The 13892-nt window shown below is 33.5% G+C and overlaps 1 protein-coding gene across 1 annotated transcript; it reads left to right on the forward strand.

The window, feature by feature from the left end:
- The first annotated feature begins 406 nt into the window (after positions 1 to 406).
- On the forward strand, positions 407 to 12421 carry LOC100798502 (O-fucosyltransferase 9). The gene is made up of 10 exons (XM_006578936.4): positions 407 to 1060; positions 1138 to 1210; positions 1451 to 1518; positions 2336 to 2424; positions 3569 to 3766; positions 5481 to 5685; positions 6793 to 6960; positions 8253 to 8420; positions 8533 to 8723; positions 12144 to 12421. Exons 1-10 carry the CDS (start codon positions 695 to 697, stop codon positions 12316 to 12318), a joined length of 1701 nt encoding a protein of 566 aa, XP_006578999.1. The 5' UTR covers positions 407 to 694; the 3' UTR covers positions 12319 to 12421.
- The last annotated feature ends 1471 nt before the right edge of the window (positions 12422 to 13892 follow it).

Below are 13892 nucleotides of genomic sequence, written 5' to 3' on the forward strand. Positions count from 1 at the left end.
AACAATATAATTTTTTATAATTATTCTTATAATGTAATTAAAAATATTTAATCGTGTAATTAAAAAAATCAGTCTTACAAATGATTGAATTCATCCAAAAATAATATGTGTACATATAAAGTAAGTTTCTATTATTAATTGAACATTTCACAACTAAAAAAGGAAAAAAAAAATAAATAAAAAATTATTCATAAGCTATCAATATCAAACTTATAAAATTTAAACAATGAAACCTACTGTCAAATTAGAGTTAATTTATTATTTAATTAAAAAACAGGTTTATAAAAAAATGAATAAATTGAACTGGAATAGTTGCAGCTGAGGGATGTTGTGTGTTTGTAAAATGGACACGCAGATTGCACGTGATCATCTTTAGTAGTTCCTTCCAACCCAACAGCAAGCTCTTTGTTTTGTTCCCCACCACCAATAACGGAGTCCGAGTAGTGCTACTTGTCTCTCGCTCGCTCATTTTTACCGACAAACACAAACCCCTTTCCCTTTTCTCGGAACTTTTTATTTTGTTTTGTAAGGAAGAAAAAAAGCCCAATTTTCGCCGTTCTTTCCCATTTCAACCACACGCACACGCACACGCACTCAAATCCATTTCAACCAATGTAATGTGTCTGTCTGGGTGCTAATTTTTTTGCCTGAAAGGAAATTGAGATCTCAAATAAAATCCTCCATTCCAAACCAAATGCATGGTTACAGCCGCCTGGGCGGAGCAGCGCGGTCGCCTCCGTCGTCTCCTCGGTTCCGGCACGGCCGGAGCAAGAGCAGCAGCTGGTGTTCGTCGAAGGAGAGCAATTCCATGGAGAAGTTGGTCTTTATTCTTATGTCGGCAGTTTTTAGAAGGCGTGGTTTGCTTCTCTTCGCTCCTTTGCTGTACATTTCGGGAATGCTGTTGTATATGGGTTCCTTGAGCATCGATGTCGTCAGTATAAAGAACGGCGTCGTTCTTGTACACAAGCGTGCTCCTCCCGGTTCTGTTTATAGGAGTCCTCAGCTCTTCCAAAACTTGTGGCCTTTCATGGAGGCTGATAATGGAACTACTCTCAATGTGGTACTGCACTATTCCTTGATAAACAATTTGTTGTTCTGCTTTCCTATCTGGAATTAACTGAGATGTAAATCATGCAGTTGATGAGAGCATGGACTAAAAAGGAGCTTAGAGAGTGGAAGCCCTGTGCTAACAGAAGTGTTCCTGAAATAGGTCTTTTCTTCTCTGGAAAACAAATTGTCCAAACTTGGAAAATTGGTTTTAGTTGGTTGTTGCATGGATTTTTTTTCTTCCTCTTTTAGTCAATTTTGTTTCTTTGTCATGTTGGCTCCCTCACATTCGATTTATTTCCAAGTTCACTTTTAGTTCTAGAATCTCGATTATTTATTTTATCTTATGTCCTTGTTGTCTTTGTTGGAGGAATTTGCTAACTCTTTTCTTGTCATCTTATAGAATTGCCAAAGTCAAATGGGTTCCTTATAATTGAAGCAAATGGTGGATTGAATCAGCAACGCTTGTCGGTATGCCTATTGATAAAACGAAAGATTTTATTTTTACTGAATTTATTTATCTGGGATTCTTACATCATGTTCAGTATTCCATTCCATGTAATGAGGGGCTCCCATTCAATTCAAGGCCTCATTATATAGAACCATGAATGAAGCATGGAATACCATTTCCTCATAGAGAGATAGGATTGAGATTTCATGCTCTCTGAAATGAGAAAACTCATTCTACTTTACAAAATGGCTTTGCACACTTCATTTTTTCTTGTTACAAATATTGTTTTACACCCTTACATTTTTCCTTTCCTCGCAAATAAAAATGTTGCTCTTCTTTTCTGAACAATAGTTTGTTTTTGAGGAGTAAATAAATAAACCTGAATGTTCCTAGTTTTTATCTTTGTTTGCATGTACCAAACTGTATTGGAAAATGGAAATGGCCATTTCATTCCATTTTCATCAGTCATCACATGGAATCACCATTCTGTATATGAAACATGTGATTGAGCCCTTGTGATTGGGTGCAGAAGGGAATTTGAATCGTGTAGGTAGGAGGGATTAGAATGCTGTTAATGGTGATTTTCTACAACAATCATTTGTTTCGAAAATGGATACCTAATGAGTTAAATCTAGAGGGCTTTATGAGGTTGGTGCATATTTTTTTCTCCTGGTGTTTGTCCTTGTGTCATTTTGCTCTGAATGGATGTATGGTGATAGACTGTCAGGCTTACACGAATAATAAAATTAGATGGACATTGATGCTACAAATTGCTATCTAGTATCTACATGACATATCCTTATTGTTTTGGCACTTATTATACTACTCTTCGTGCAGATATGTGATGCAGTTGCTGTGGCTGGACTACTAAATGCAACTCTTCTTATTCCTATATTTCATTTAAATAGTGTATGGCGAGACTCAAGGTAATTGCTTTTGTTATGCTTAATTTTAAAATTGATGACGTGATTAGGGTGGTTGCATAATTTATTCATGTTTAATGGCTGTTAAACCTAGTGGGATAAGGCTTTGTTGTTGTTGTTGTAATGGCAGTTAATCCTTGCTGTGGCTCTAGTACCCTCTTTTTTAAAACCTTATCATTTACATACTAGGAGTCTGAATTTGTAAAATTGATCATGGTTCAGTATTCTACTTTTTCTATGCTTGCCATTTATATGACTTGCATGCAGGATAGGTCAGATGGGATATCAGCTCAGAACAGTTAAGGGGTATGAAGATGGAAGATCATCTTGTGTTTGATTTCTTTTTAGATGAAATCTTTGGATTGGGCTTTAAGTTTAAGGATTGTAATTTATGCGTAGGAAGAAATTAATCAACTAATGCAACACATCTTAGTGAAGGGCTGAAGGCATATCTTTAACCTTAGTATGAATTTTGCTGTTTTGAGGTTAGCTGGTCAGGTACCATGTAGAGCATCCTTTTGTTTTTCTACAATGGACAATTTCTTAATTTTTACTTATAACCTCCATTCTCTATAATTTATCTCTGTAGACAAATTGATAAGTTTTGGACATTGGGAATAGATATGCACTGCATAAATCAGTTTGGTTTTGGTCTTTTACTTTCTGACATTTTTTGTGACCATTGAAAATGTTGGTAGCACATTCACTTGGAACAGAAAACCACTTTGACCTTCTGAACTTCAGAAATTATCTTAAAGACTTAAACTTAGTGGTACAGATGCCAAGCTCATAGTGACAGTTACAACTTACAAATATTGAACTCAGAGTCCATTACATTAGTTGCCACTTTCCAGTGGCTTATTCTAAAGCATTTAAAGGAACTACTTTTGGATAGGATATTTTGACTCCTTTTTTGTCGATAACCGATACATCTGAAGTGCAACCATGGTTAAGTTTTGTATATGTAGAACTGAGTCCTTTAGTTTTATAATAATCTATATGGAATTTTCTTTTAATATATATTTCTTGTGCAATCAAAAGTTAATGGAAAGGTCATTTTATAATCCACGATTCCATGCTAATGCTTAGTGACATTGTTTGTGTATTATAAATTTGAAAATTTATGCTTCACCTTAATATCTGGCAGCAATTTTGGTGACATTTTCGATGAAAATTTCTTCATACAATCACTTGGAAATCGTGTGCATGTGGTGAGAGAACTCCCTGATGACATACTTCAACGATTTGACAATAACATAAGTAATATTGTCAATCTTAGAGTAAAAGGTTGGTCCAGTTCAGCTCACTATCTTCAGAAGGTCCTTCCTCAGCTTTTGGAAATGGGGTGTGTGCCTATCTAATTTCTATCTTCTTCTGTTTCCTCACCATTGGTTGGCTTCCAATTCTTCTAGCATGAAAGCAGTTTCTGCTGTGTTTTTAAATATTTTTACCTTTACAATTAATTCAATTATTCTCAATTGTAATTAAGTGCCTATCTAATTTCTATCTTCTTCTGTTTCCTCACCATTGGTTGGTTTCCAATTCTTCTAGTGTGAAAGCAGTTTCTGCTGTGTTTTTAAATATTTTTATCTTTACAATTAATTCAATTATTCTCAATTGTAATTAATATATATTTTCATATGATAAAGATGTAAAATGGTAGCCAGATAAGATAGAAATATGTCATGCTCACAAATCAAAAATAATTTTCATCTCATGTCTGGCTGCTTGAGTTTCCGTAGATATAATCTCTTCATTCACTGATACTTTGATGGCTGAATACGTGCCTTCTTTAAATTGTATTAGTCATAACCGGGGGAACGAGAACTCCACAACCCATTAATGTAAATAAAATCCCAAACAATAAAAACCAGTTCAAGGAAAGGACTTAACAATCCAAAGCCTGTACATAGAACATAGACACTGCTAAATACCTGATTTTTGGTCCCCAACAAGTAACAGCTAATTGCTGTACAATATCCCTGACAACTTAGTAGCTGTATATAGTAATACTACTTTACTGACTTTTGCTGCATTTTTACTAGCATGCTGTACACAACCCATTCTTACAGTATAAATTGTTAAGATATGATATGATAGAGATTTAGGAGATATGATAAGATATGATTCTGTTTATGATATGGTAGATATTAAGAGATGTGATAGCTTATTTCTAGGAAAGTAGGAAAGTCTTATCTTATCTAGTAGGATTATATCTCTAAGATTTAGATTAGATTTTCTTTTCCTTTTTACTAGTTTATCTTTTTGTATCTATATGTACGCACAGTCTTTGGGTTAATGAATAACAAGAGAAATACACAGATTTTCAGTTATGTCCTCTAATTCTAACATGGTATCAGAGCCTATAGTCCATCTTGGTTATCGCCTGTTCTGGCAGGCATCTATGGAGGAGGGGGCGTGTTAGGAAGTTTCGCATCATCTACCTCAATTCTGGGGGTACAACTGATATATCTATTGGACAACTTCACTTAATGCCAGTTGGTTTTAAGCTGAAATCTAACATAAATAAGAAAGAGGCATAAGGGACAATACACTTATGTATTCGCACAGCAAAGGTTTCTCCTATGCTCTAATGCTGATTCTTTTTATAGATGTTCTTAAATGGTACTATAATATTGTTCTTTGTCATCTAAATCTCACTCCGATTTGATGAATATTTTGATGTCATACAACAATAAATTTCTGATTACTTAGTGATAATGTCTTTAGAAATCCGGTATCACTTAGGCTTATGCAAACACACATTTAAAAAATGAAAGTGGAAATGCAGTAGGATAACATTATATGAAAGTTTGAGTAGATGATTTAAATTTAAATATCTAAATGCCTAAAGAGTCGTTGGTTTTGTGGTGCTCACAAGAGATCCCCCCCAACCCCCAGTTGCCCTGATCCTCAAAAAAAGTACATTTGTAGTCATTTTATTGAATATGATATTTTATTATTATTATTATTACTACCACTATTTTTCACTTTCTTGCAGCCAGTTCGCCATATATTGTGCATGGCTCCTAAGAGGAATTTGCTCATGCTTGTTGCAGGGCTGTTCGCATTGCACCTTTCTCCAACAGATTAGCTCAAGCAGTACCCTCAAAAATCCAAGGGCTTAGGTGCTTTGCCAATTTTGGAGCTCTTAGATTTTCAGAACCTATACGAACACTTGCAGAAAGCATGGTTGATCGGATGGTTAAATATAGCTCCCATAGTGGAGGGAAATATGTTTCAGTGCATCTTCGTTTTGAGGAGGTGTTTTTCTAATATCTTTGTACTTATGATGTTGGATTTACTAGATACAGTATTGATGCATAATGAATAAGCATAATTTAGAATAATGTTTGTTAACGGAAAGGATGATAGTTTAAGGATTTTACCTCATCCCTATTCCCTAGATAAATCATTATATTTTAGCTTTCATATTTGAAGTGAGGTTGACTATATGCCTACTTTCTGATTATGACTTATAAATACCCTATTGATTGTTTTATTTTCTTGCAAAAGAGACCAAGACTTTCAAGTTATTGATAAACAGACTATTGTCAACTTTTGAGTTTCCTGTGTGTTTTGGTCGCTTGGTTCTAAATCAATTGCTATTCAGAGCCTAGTCCTGCAAGTACAACTACCCATTGCACCAAAAGCCTTTTCTCCGGCAATTTTTCTGTAAATTGGGCAAGCACTAAAGTTTCTGTGTGCCAGGAATACACACAACACACTTGTTGATATTGCAAATATTCATTTCTTCATCCACTGAATGCTAATCACTGATCAAGAACGATGAAAATAGCACCAATGACTGCTTCTGTCATAGAAGGCTGCTGAAATTAGCTCATCCAGGGGAGGTGTTCAATGAATAAAACAAAATCAGATCCAGGAGGCACTTAGTGGTCTCCAACACCATCAAATATGAGAATAGTTGTTTGCATCTCTTTTCTTGTGGATATGCTGTTCTGAGCAATGGATAAGCCTGCATGTTGCTCTCTGTAAATTGCATGAGGGGATATAACATTTTCTTGTTGCGCCTCTTGAAATAGTGATAGATGTTTACCTCTGCAGAATAGGGTTTTAGCAGAGGAGGATAATGATGTGGAATAAATATAGTTTAGGATAATTTAGGTTATTTTTATGATTTTCCCTTATATCTATATGTTAATTTTTGGTATTTGTTTATCTGATTGGAGTTGACTATATGTCTATTGTATGATTTAATATCAATCAGTTTCTTTTTGCTGCCACCTTTTGCAAATTGTTAATAAATAGGCTATTGTCAATTATGTGAGTTTTTTTTTTGTGTTTTGCTTCTTTGGTTTTATATTAATTATGTATTATTTATTATAATTGTTTTGTCCTTGTATAAAGGATATGGTTGCATTTTCATGCTGTGAGTATGATGGTGGGGAGGAGGAGAAACATGAAATGGATATTGCTCGTGAAAGGAGTTGGCGAGGTAAATTCAGAAGAAAGCATAGGATAATAAAGCCTGGTGCAAATCGTGTGGATGGAAGATGCCCACTGACTCCTTTAGAGGTACGTGGTTACAAATTCTTGTCCTTCCTTTTTTGGTTTCTTCATTGTTTCCATTTCTTTTCCTCATATTTGTGCTGTTTAATATCCTTGGGAAAATAAAAAAATCAAATGCAAAATTTTGAAATTATTTGTTGCTCGTGCTTTGGCTGTACAATTATGCTTTTTTTCATTTGATAGAAAAAATGGAGATGCTTGATGCTTTGCAACAACAAAGCCTTATTCCATTAGGTGAGGCCGGCTACGTGGATCACATGACACCATTTAGCATGGTTAAAAATCATAGTTAAAAATATTATTAAGTTTAAGATTTCCCTTGATGATTTCCTCGAACGTCCTTTTTGGTCTCTCTCTTCTTCTTTTCCCCAGGGCAAGAATCATGCAATCTGCTCTTCTAACTAGCACCTCTTGTGGCCTTCTTTGTACATGACCAAACCACCTTAGCCGATTTTCTGTCATCATTTTCCTCAATGGATGCTACACCAATCTTCTCTTGTATAACGTCATTCCGTATTTGTATGACCACACATTCATTTTAACATTCTCATTTTTGCTACTCTGACTTTTCTCTCAAGTTGTCCCTTTAAAGCTCAACATTCACTACCATATATTATAGCTGTACGATAAAACTTACCTTTGAGTTTGGTTGGTACTTTGCAATCACAAATAACCTCTGATGCTTTTTTTCATTTAAGCCATCCTGCTTGTATCCTATATATGACATCCTTGTTAATTTCACCATCATCTTATATGATTGATTCCACACATTGCCCCCACCCCTGCCTGCCGTCCCCCCTTCCCCCCCACAAATGCTTGATGCATTAAAACCTAAATATTCTATTGCTATTTTTTTCCTAGAAATTTGATTTGAATATACTACTTAGATTCCTGAGTGTAATATATTCCAAATAATTAGTAAATAGAACTCCTCTGAATTTTAAATATTATCTGTTTTTTCCTTTCTAAAGAGGTCAATTAGTGGGGGTGGTAGTGGTGATAGTAGTTGGCCAAGAAACTATACATCCCATGATATTAAATGGGCATTTGTTTTCCTGATTTTATTCATGCTAATTTAGTTAGGCTTCCCTAAGATACAATTTGAAATTTTAATATGATCCGTAGCAATCAATATCCTATGATCGGGTTGCTGGAAATTCTTTTGAGAAGGAAAAGGGGAGATACAAAAATTGAGCTTTAGAAATATTGAAATGCAAAATTAAAATGGAAAACACAATCATGTAAAGAAAAATGTGTCCTGGTATGATTTTCACGCCTCATTTTGTTTGATGTTGTAGGTGGGAATGATGCTTAGAGGCATGGGTTTTGATAACACAACCTCAGTATATGTTGCAGCAGGAAAGATTTATAAAGAACAGAAGTACATGGCACCACTTAAACAGATGTTTCCACGATTACAAACCAAGAATACGCTGGCAACACCAGAAGAGCTTGCTCAATTTATGGTATTTAAGTGATCTATGCTTGTTTAAAACAAGAAAAATTCATTTTATTCTTTGTAGAAAAGAAAGGTGATTATGGGGGAAAAATTCTGTAATCCACATGTTTATGATGTAGGGGCATTCGACTAGGTTGGCCGCTCTTGATTATACTGTTTGCCTTCATAGTGAAGTATTTGTTACAACCCAAGGTGGAAATTTCCCCCACTTCTTGATGGGTCACAGGCGCTATATGTATGGTGGACATGCAAAGACAATAAAACCCGACAAAAGAAGATTGGCTCTATTATTCGATAATCCTAATATAAGGTACAACTTTGGCCATTTCCTGGTTTTTATTTGTTTTTGCAGTTACTTTTTTATTCAAACAGTAAAATATTTATTTAGAAGATGAACTTTATTTGTCCAGAAGACAGTTATCCTAATTAGAGAAAATTGCTTCTATATTTGATAATCCTAATATAAGGTACACTTAGGAAGTACTGAATATTATTCTTACGATAAATGTAAAGAATGTATTTACATTATACAGACCCATATCAATAATTATTTGTCTAAAAATAGAGTTAAATCCAAGGGAATAAAGCCCTGTCTCTGTAAACACTTGGAGAAAAAGAAAATAAGAAGAAAAAATGAAATAAGTTTCTCTTATAATTTAAAATTAGCTTATACATAAATTAAAATCAGTTTTTTGGAATAAGCTAAAATCACTTATCCAGGTCTACCAGGATTTCAGTTGATGATGACTCTAGGTGGCCAATTGCCCTTAGGAAAGGTATCAGGTCTACCAGGAATTCTCATCCTATTTATAATGTTTTGAGTTATTACCAGTTATTTCCCTATTTTAACTTAATTTCATCCATATCACCTCTCATCATTCCTAAAAATATTCATGAAGCACTTGATCACCTTGGGTGGCGACAAGCCATTGCTGTTGAGATGCAGGCTCTTGAAAGCAGTGGCACATGGGAGTTAGTTCCCCTACCTCCTGGAAAGCAGATGGTCGGTTGTAGATGGGTGTATGCTATTAAGGTTGGGCCTAATGGTGAAGTTGATCGCCTTAAGACTGGACTGGTAGCAAAAGGATACATTTAGATCTATGTGTGGTCTTGATTATGGTGATACCTTTTCTCTTGTCACCAAACTCACCACTGTTCGTTTATTTCATGCTATGACTGTCATTTGTCATTGGCCTCTCCACCAATTGGACATAAAAAATGCTTTTGTACATGGTGACCTAGATAAAGAGATATACATGGAGCAACCTCCTGGATTTGTTGCTCAAGGGGAATGTGGGCTAGTTTGTAAACTGTGCAAATCTCTTTATGACCTCAGATAATCCCCACGTGCTTGGTTTGGGACATTTAGTCAAACTTTACAGGCATTTGGATTAAAACATAGTGAAGCAAATCATTCAATCTCCTTTGGTCACTCCTCATTAGGAAAGTGTATTTATTTGATCGTCTATTTTGATGACATTGTTGTCACAGGAAATGATGCTGCTGCAATTTCTCAGCCAAAAAAACATCTATTCAACCATTTTCAGACCAAAGACCTTGGATGTCTAAAATACTTCCTTGGTATAGAGGTAGCTTAATCAAACGAAGGCATTGTTATTTCTCAAAGGAAGTACGCTTTGGATATTCTGAATGAGACTGACATGAGTGGATGTAGGCCTATTGACAATCCCATGGATCCAAATCAAAAGTTGATGGCAGAACAGGGTGAACCTCTCTTAGATCCTGAGAGGTACAAGAGACTATTGGGAAACTAATTTATCTCACAATCATCAAACCTGACATCTCTTTTGCAGTTGGAGTAGTGAGTCAATTTATGTAGAATCCTTACACTAACCATTGGAATGTTGTCACTCAAATTCTTAGATACATTAAAAAGGCTCCAGAACAAGGGTTGTTGAATGAAGATAAGGGAAACACCCATGTTACTGGGTATTGTGATGCTGACTTTATCTCACAATCATCAGACCTGACATCTCTTTTGCAGTTGGAGTAGTGAGTCAATTTATGTAGAATCCTTACACTAACCATTGGAATGTTGTCACTCAAATTCTTAGATACATTAAAAGGCTCTAGGACAAGGGTTGTTGAATGAAGATAAGGGAAACACCCATGTTACTTGGTATTGTGATGCTGACTGGGCAGGTTCTCATACTCTACTACTAGATATTGTGTGTTCATAGGAAGAAATTTGATTTCTTGGAAGAGCAAGAAACAAAATGTTGTTGCTCGATCTAGTGTAGAAGTTGAGTATAGAGCAATGGTCTCAGCTACTTGTGAACTTATGTGGATCAAACAACTTCTTCAAGAACTTAAGTTTTGTGAAGTTCAGCAGATGCAAATCTATTGTGATAGTCAGGTAGCGCGTCATATTGCCTCTAATCCAATATTCCATGAAAGAACCAAGCACATAAAAGTTGACTGCCACTTTGTTTGAGAGAAGCTAATGGCTAAGGAAATTAGTGCAGAAAAAATTGGCTCTAATGATCAACTTGCAGATATTTTGACTAAGTCATTAAGGGTGCCTAGGATTCAATTTTTGTGTTCCAAGCTTGGTACATATGATTTATATGCTCCAGCTTGAGGGGTAATGTTGGAAAATAGGTCATGATGTACCTTACGTTTTATTTTTGTATTTTGTATACCTGTTGTCTGCTCTTTTCAGAGCTCTGTATTTTGTTCTTTCCTCTCTTCAACTTACTTAGCAAGCTATGTTTTCTAATAAAATAGAGCCTAAGTGTGAAGAACACTTGAGGATTTCCATTCAATCATCTGTAGTTACATTCAAGTAGATGATTTGGACATGTGAAGAGAAGACCTGTAGGTTCACCGCTGAAGATGGTTGACCAGATGGAAGATAGAGCAATATTTAAGTGGTATTGGGAGACTAAGGAAAATTATATAGAGATTTAGGGGTAAATGGTCTATCTTTGTACTTAATACATCATGGAATTTTATGGCATTATATGATTCATGTAGCCAACCTTAGTGGGAAAAGTCTTGGTTGTTGTTATATATTATTATGCAGAGAAAACTTCTAATCAATCAATATCGAATACATTTCTAATCATTCTCTAAAGATTTAATTATTCAAATACCTCAGTGTTGACGGAAAAATAAAGGTTGATTGTCTTCTGGATATTCTTGCTCGTAGAGTCATCTACAATTCATTCGAAATAGTCTCAAAATACAATAAAATATTAACGAGCGAATGTTCTTGTTAATGTACAATTCATATGGAATTTGGAATGGATTAAGTGCTGATAGAAACTAAACTGCTTATATTGTAAATAATTGTCTAAAGAAATCAATAACATGGCTGCAAAATGTGACTCTTGTACTCCTCCATAAATGTAACTGCCCCTGATACTATGGCCGTGCTTTGTCTTTCCTGATAGTATCAAATATGAACAGCTGCAAACTTCTAGCTCGAATTTTTTTATAATTGACTGAAAAGATGAAGGTTCAACAAACAATGATGAAAGACGAGCCATATTATTTTTGTTAATGGGACAAACAGAAGTTCAACCTTTTAGATTTGTCTGCTTTCTAACTAGTGTCGATTCTCAAGTAGACATGTAAATGTTCTTTATCAAGTATTTTTCATGTGTGAAAGATTGATGTTATTATTCTACCCAACTTATGTCCACCCCACTGGATTCTGTACTCGTTATAAAGCTTACCCCTAGATTTTTTTTTACTAACTTTGCAGATGGGAAGTATTCAAGCAGCAAATGAAAGACATGCTTCGTCATAGTGATCAAAAGGGAACTGAATTAAAAAAGGCTGGTGAGTCTCTATATACTTTTCCCATGCCAGATTGTATGTGTAGACAGGCAGAACCCAAAAGTGAAAACGGTAACACGACGAAATATATGAAGCTATAAATGTAGAGGAATCGTTTTTAGGAAATCAACTTGTTCAATACATGTAATTTATTTTGTAACATTATTATTTTTTATTTTCTAGTAAAAAGTAGCTGTGAATTCATAATTATTATTATTATTGTATATTGTACATGAGATTCATGGTAAACTGAGATAGACTTGCACGTGATTATCATGATTCACTTTACTTTTGAACGATCGACAAACCTTGTGTGACAATTTAATTTATTAAGCCAAGATGTTCAATTTGCAAGTGATAAATAACATCAATTGGTTGTAATTTTATAGTCCAGAGGTTAGCTTGCAAGTTTAAAAATATTACTATTTATTTTGTATTGTATAATAAATACTTTTCATTGAAGAAACCTTGTTCTTGTGAGGAGCAGTGGGTGTGTTTTGTTTTACTTTTTTCCAGGAGTTTTATGCATTACCGTGTACTTGATATCAACCTGCACATACATAGCTGTCGTATTGAAAGATATCTATTGAAATATAAATAAGTAAATGAAATGAAGAATGTTAATATATTAATTTATATCATCATTATTAAAAGTGGTATTTATACTCCGTGGACCTAAAGTTTATTGAATTTTTTTTCTATTATATCTTTTATTATCATGCTTGAGTGTTGGTTGATATTATAGTTTCCTAGGTATAGAAAAACAAGAGCATTACAAAAACTCGGTAGATTTAGAAAAAAAGTATAAAATAACATTATAAATGAAGATATATTAAATGGTTATAAATTTATTATATCCAACTAAATATTTAGTAGGATTTTCTTATAATTAAATAAATAAACAAATATTGATTATTAATATTGTCAAATTATCATAAATTACTGAATTTTATACCTAGACGATATATAAGTTTAATTAAATTATAATTTTTTAAATTTGTACTCAATATTATTTGTATTTAGTATTATTTAAAAAATTAATCATTTTTTTAAATATTTAGTATTATATTAAATATAATTACATTAAAATTGAGTAAAAAGATTAATTATATTTGTAAAGCTTAAATATCTTTTTTTTTTTTCATAGCTTATTTTTTTCATTTTCATCCTTACAACAAAAAATTTTGTTTTAGTCTTTACAAGATATGTTTGTCCTATTTTTCATTTTTAAAGTTCTTTAGAGGATACTTTTTTATTATTGTTCAAAAGGTTGTTTAAAGTGTTTTAAGGACGAAAAATAAATCACACATTTTAAAAGGACTTAAATGGAAAAAAATACTAAATTACAAAGATAAAAAAGTATTTAATATATTTTTAATTGAGCTGACATTATTTTCAAACATACGTAAGACTATGTTTATCTTGATTTGTTCTTTGTTCAAGTTGTAATAAAAGTGATGTAATACTTATATGATATGAGATGTATAAATTAAGAAAGAGTAAATATAAATTTATAATTTTTGTATCTTATTGGTTTATAATTTATTATAAACAATTCATTGTAAATGATTTTTAAAAATTATTTGTATTTTTTAAAATGAAACATGTTAATTATTAACTTTTCCTAAGATTATCATTATAAAATAAAATATATCAAATATTATACTTCATTAAA

The sequence above is a fragment of the Glycine max genome, chromosome 4 (genome assembly GCF_000004515.6).
Source record: "Glycine max cultivar Williams 82 chromosome 4, Glycine_max_v4.0, whole genome shotgun sequence".
Lineage (NCBI taxonomy): Eukaryota > Viridiplantae > Streptophyta > Magnoliopsida > Fabales > Fabaceae > Glycine > Glycine max.

Excerpts from the sequence above, each read along its gene's own strand:
- LOC100798502 (XM_006578936.4), top strand. The coding sequence starts at position 695 with ATGCATGGTTACAGCCGCCTGGGCGGAGCAGCGCGGTCGCCTCCGTCG. Across the intron at positions 3,767-5,480 it reads CCTCAGCTTTTGGAAATGGG|GGCTGTTCGCATTGCACCTT; the intron begins GTGTGTGCCTAT and ends TGCTTGTTGCAG. Across the intron at positions 6,961-8,252 it reads GCCCACTGACTCCTTTAGAG|GTGGGAATGATGCTTAGAGG; the intron begins GTACGTGGTTAC and ends TTGATGTTGTAG.